The sequence below is a fragment of the Meleagris gallopavo genome, unplaced genomic scaffold (genome assembly GCF_000146605.3).
Source record: "Meleagris gallopavo isolate NT-WF06-2002-E0010 breed Aviagen turkey brand Nicholas breeding stock unplaced genomic scaffold, Turkey_5.1 ChrUn_random_7180001957556, whole genome shotgun sequence".
NCBI classification, from domain to species: domain Eukaryota; kingdom Metazoa; phylum Chordata; class Aves; order Galliformes; family Phasianidae; genus Meleagris; species Meleagris gallopavo.
Window position 1 is genome coordinate 3,256 of NW_011217695.1, and position 3,742 is coordinate 6,997.

Sequence of the window (3,742 nt, forward strand, 5' to 3'; positions counted from 1 at the left end):
GATAAAAGGCTTAAAAAAAAAACAACTGTGTATTGTGTGTTTGACAACTTAACAAATCTGATATATTTGAAGTTCTTTAACCCCCGCTGTGGAATCTTTCCTTCAGCAAGCAAAGCGTACATATTTATAAACACATATATGTATGCACTTCTGTTTGTTTTGTTTTGTTTTATCCTTAGCTAACAGCCCTGGTCCAAAGCCTTCTAGCAGAGGGACTTGATTCCTGTCAGGGGTTGCTGCCAAGACATTGGAAGGATTTTTGACCAAGGTTTTCTAAAGCTTGGTGTCACACCTGCCATACTTTACAAAGGAGGGAGTTTGGATGCATAGTCCAAACATGCATTTACTGTTACTTTGTGTTTGATTTTTGTTTTCTTTTCTTTTGTTTTCTTTTTGTCTTTGTCTCTTTCCTAGAATTAAGCAGTGTTCACACTAGTTTTGAAACGGTTGACTGGCTAATAAGTATTTCACATAATAAAATTTAACAAAATTTATATACCTGTTAAGTTTTAATGAAGAAATAGTGTGGACACAGCATGTCTACCTCAAGATTAACCCCTTATATTTAAACTAGTAATAAATATGTTACATAGGTTAAGAATCTGTTATTGTGTTTTGTAAATTAATTCAATTTTGTGTGTTAGCTTAACAGGGTGGTAGTATAGGAGCCTGAATTTAATTAGTCTTTAAGGGGTTAATCTTAAAATGTGAAACAGGTGCAAAAATCCACAGATTAAATATTACAAGAGTTTACTTATTTTGTTTTACAATCAATATATTCTCAGAGCAATAGAGGTACCTTAGCAACTTCTGACTTTCACAGTCTTTTTAACTTTCAAAGGTTTTCATTTGATTTCTAATATTGGTAGCACAGTTTAGATTGACAATTCCAGCACTGAACAAGATTCTCTTCTGTGCACTTTCAATGTAATCGTTTTTAGTAAAATTATTTTCAAAAATTGTCATTTTTCAGAGCTAGAAGTAAGTGGAATTTCAAATTATGTAGTGAATTATTGTGCTAAAAGTTAGCAGTGTCACCTATTTGCATATTAGTTTTAGAAGAATGTAAATAATTGACTGATGAGACTACTAGGCCCAACAAACCCATATTTTTACTTCAAATTTCTCAGTCTTACTTTGCCACTTCTTTTCCTTCTGTGGGTTTTCTCTGAGTGTACCTAATATCCGAGTGTCTCTAATATCCAAGTTGCACTAATTTCATCAGTTACCTTACTTGGCACCTCTCTTGTATAAGTTTTGTTTTGTGTGTTTGGGCTTGTTAGTTTTAAATGATACCACTTTAAATGTCTTCATTTGCTCTGTAAATGCCTTGTTAGTTTTTTCTTTTCCACTTTAATGTATGATCCATAAGTTTGAGTATCTGTGTGAGAAGATGTTCTTCTCAACTTGGTTCTTATTTTGAAATCCTCCTCTTTTTAATTCTGTGCAGAGCAATAAGAATATCATATAAAAATGCAATAGACTATATTGTTTCTTATAGCCAAGTCCTGTGAAATGAATTGCATTCAGAGAGACCTTTTTGTTTTTTCTTATCTGGTATATTGCCATTTATGCTATCAATATTCTTTGTTACTAGTCACTTTAGCCACTTTTATAAATAATAAAAGAAAGAACTTCTGAGGCTGATTGCTACATTATATCCTTACAATTTTATATAATCTGAAGATACTATTTCACATTGTTCAGTGGTTCCTGTTTAATTGATTAAACCACTTCCAAAATGGCCTTGTGATCTCTTCCATTTAGGTAACAAAGCGATCAGCTTGGTAACTTAATTAAATAATTTTCTGAATTTGAGATCTTTTATATTTTCTTTATCTTTCAGACATTCTGCTTTGTTTTTAAACAGTTTCTTTCTTTTTCCTGATGAAGAATCTTAAGTAGTCCCTTTTCAGATCTTTCTTTGAATCCTGTTACATTGGAGCACACATATCATGAGTTGAGGTATTTGTCTGAGTAAGAGAGGGTACTAGAAAGTAGTGGAACTCCGTAATACTGAAGAATGTTTCAGATTCCTTTAGTCAGCTTTTAAAGCAAAATCATTACATTCTAAGGTTAAGATTAATAAAAATAACATTGTTACTAAACATCTAGTGCTTTTGAGATTTGTTATACTTTTCTTTTGAGGACTAGGTCCCAAATCACAGGTGACAGTTAAAATATACAAGAAACTAAGTTTGAATGTTTCTACTTGAGTAAAGTGGATTTTTGTGTTCCTTCTGTCTTGCGTTCTCTGTGCCAGTGCACTGTGTCCAACCATCCTTCCTTCAGTATTTAGTTTTAGGGGATATGTATTTTTCCAGTGGTAGCTTAAATAAAGAAGCACTAGGCATTGCATAATCTGCAGTGCATTTGAAAATAACCTGAGAGCTTAAGTATATTATGCTCTTCATTTTCATGCTGGGTTGATGCCCTAATCCTAATTGAATACCTTTCATGGAACATCTACATTTGTTGTTCAAGGGTTTAAACTTCAAATGGCATGTGTGACATGGAAGCTACTTTAAGGAAGTGTCTTGCCTGGTCAAACACCCATTCCTCACTGCATTTTGCCAATTCAATCCATTTTAGATGTAACCCCGGGTATGATGAAAGATCCACCGGACGTCTTGGACAGGCAAAAATGCCTTGACGCTCTGGCTGCTCTACGCCACGCTAAGTGGTTCCAGGTTTGGAACATCATTTTACTTTCTTCTTGTAGCCTTATGAGAGATTAGTTCAGTTGCAATATAAGTGTTTAATTGTGTGAAAATGCTCAGAGTTATTCATGCTAATTAACTCCATATTTTTCTGGTCCCTAAATTAAAATGTAGAATGTTGAGGATGGAGGAACTGCTTTATGCAGTTATTGCATATTTGACATGTATTTTTTTTTCTGATAATTGAGAAGGCGATGTTGAAAGTTTGACTCGCTTGGGGTGAACATATATTGTATATTTGTTATATTTTCCATAAGGCTGCAGAGTAACTTTGCTTTAAAAAATGGAATGCATTTAAAACTTTGTGTTAGATTTAAGACAACTTTTCCTCTTTCTTTAAGTGCATTAAGTGTAGGGAATGAAAGGTGAGAAGCAGCTGTCTGGTTTAGTGACTTTGCGTTCTGGCAAAGGCACAGTAAAGAAACCAAACAGATTCCCTTGACCTTTCAGTCTCTATACCTACTTGTTAGAGACCTTTACTTTATCCTTTTTATTTCTAATTTAGAAATATACTGTATGTATTGTTACAAGTGAACATAGGTCAAAGCGTACAGGGGATCAAGAAATGTTATTCTTGTATAACCTGGGCACTTTGACTTCTATCACCTTAAATTACTAACCCTGTATAAAATACTGCTGTAAATGGCAGCTCATAGAATAAACTTGTAGAATGATTTGTTTCAATCTTGCATCTGAGCTTCCATTGCACAGTGGTGTTTTAGTCTTTCAACAAGTCCTACTTGCTGTAGATGCTGGGCTTGATTAATTTGATTTTGTATTGCTCTCGAGGCTAGAGCTAATGGTCTGCAGTCCTGTGTGATTATCATACGTATTCTTCGTGACCTCTGTCAGCGTGTTCCAACTTGGTCTGATTTTCCAAGCTGGGTGAGTAATAATATTTTGAATGAGTCTTTTTAAAAGCACATGGTACTACAAGTAGGGCACTGGAAAGCGTTACTGCAGTTAAATGTAGATTTTTCAACAGGTAGTATGTTTTCTTGTTTTTGTTTTTTGTTTTTTTC

The 3,742-nt window shown here is 34.0% G+C and overlaps 1 protein-coding gene across 1 annotated transcript in view; it reads left to right on the forward strand.

The window, feature by feature from the left end:
* Positions 1-3,653, forward strand: part of LOC104917216 (zinc finger RNA-binding protein-like) — a 5,883-nt gene extending 2,230 nt beyond the window's left edge. The window contains exons 2-3 of the mRNA XM_010728386.3: positions 2,593-2,690; positions 3,510-3,653. Coding sequence (XP_010726688.2) covers positions 2,593-2,690; positions 3,510-3,638 — 227 coding nt within the window. The 3' untranslated portion in view covers positions 3,639-3,653. The remainder of the gene's footprint in view (positions 1-2,592; positions 2,691-3,509) is intronic.
* The last annotated feature ends 89 nt before the right edge of the window (positions 3,654-3,742 follow it).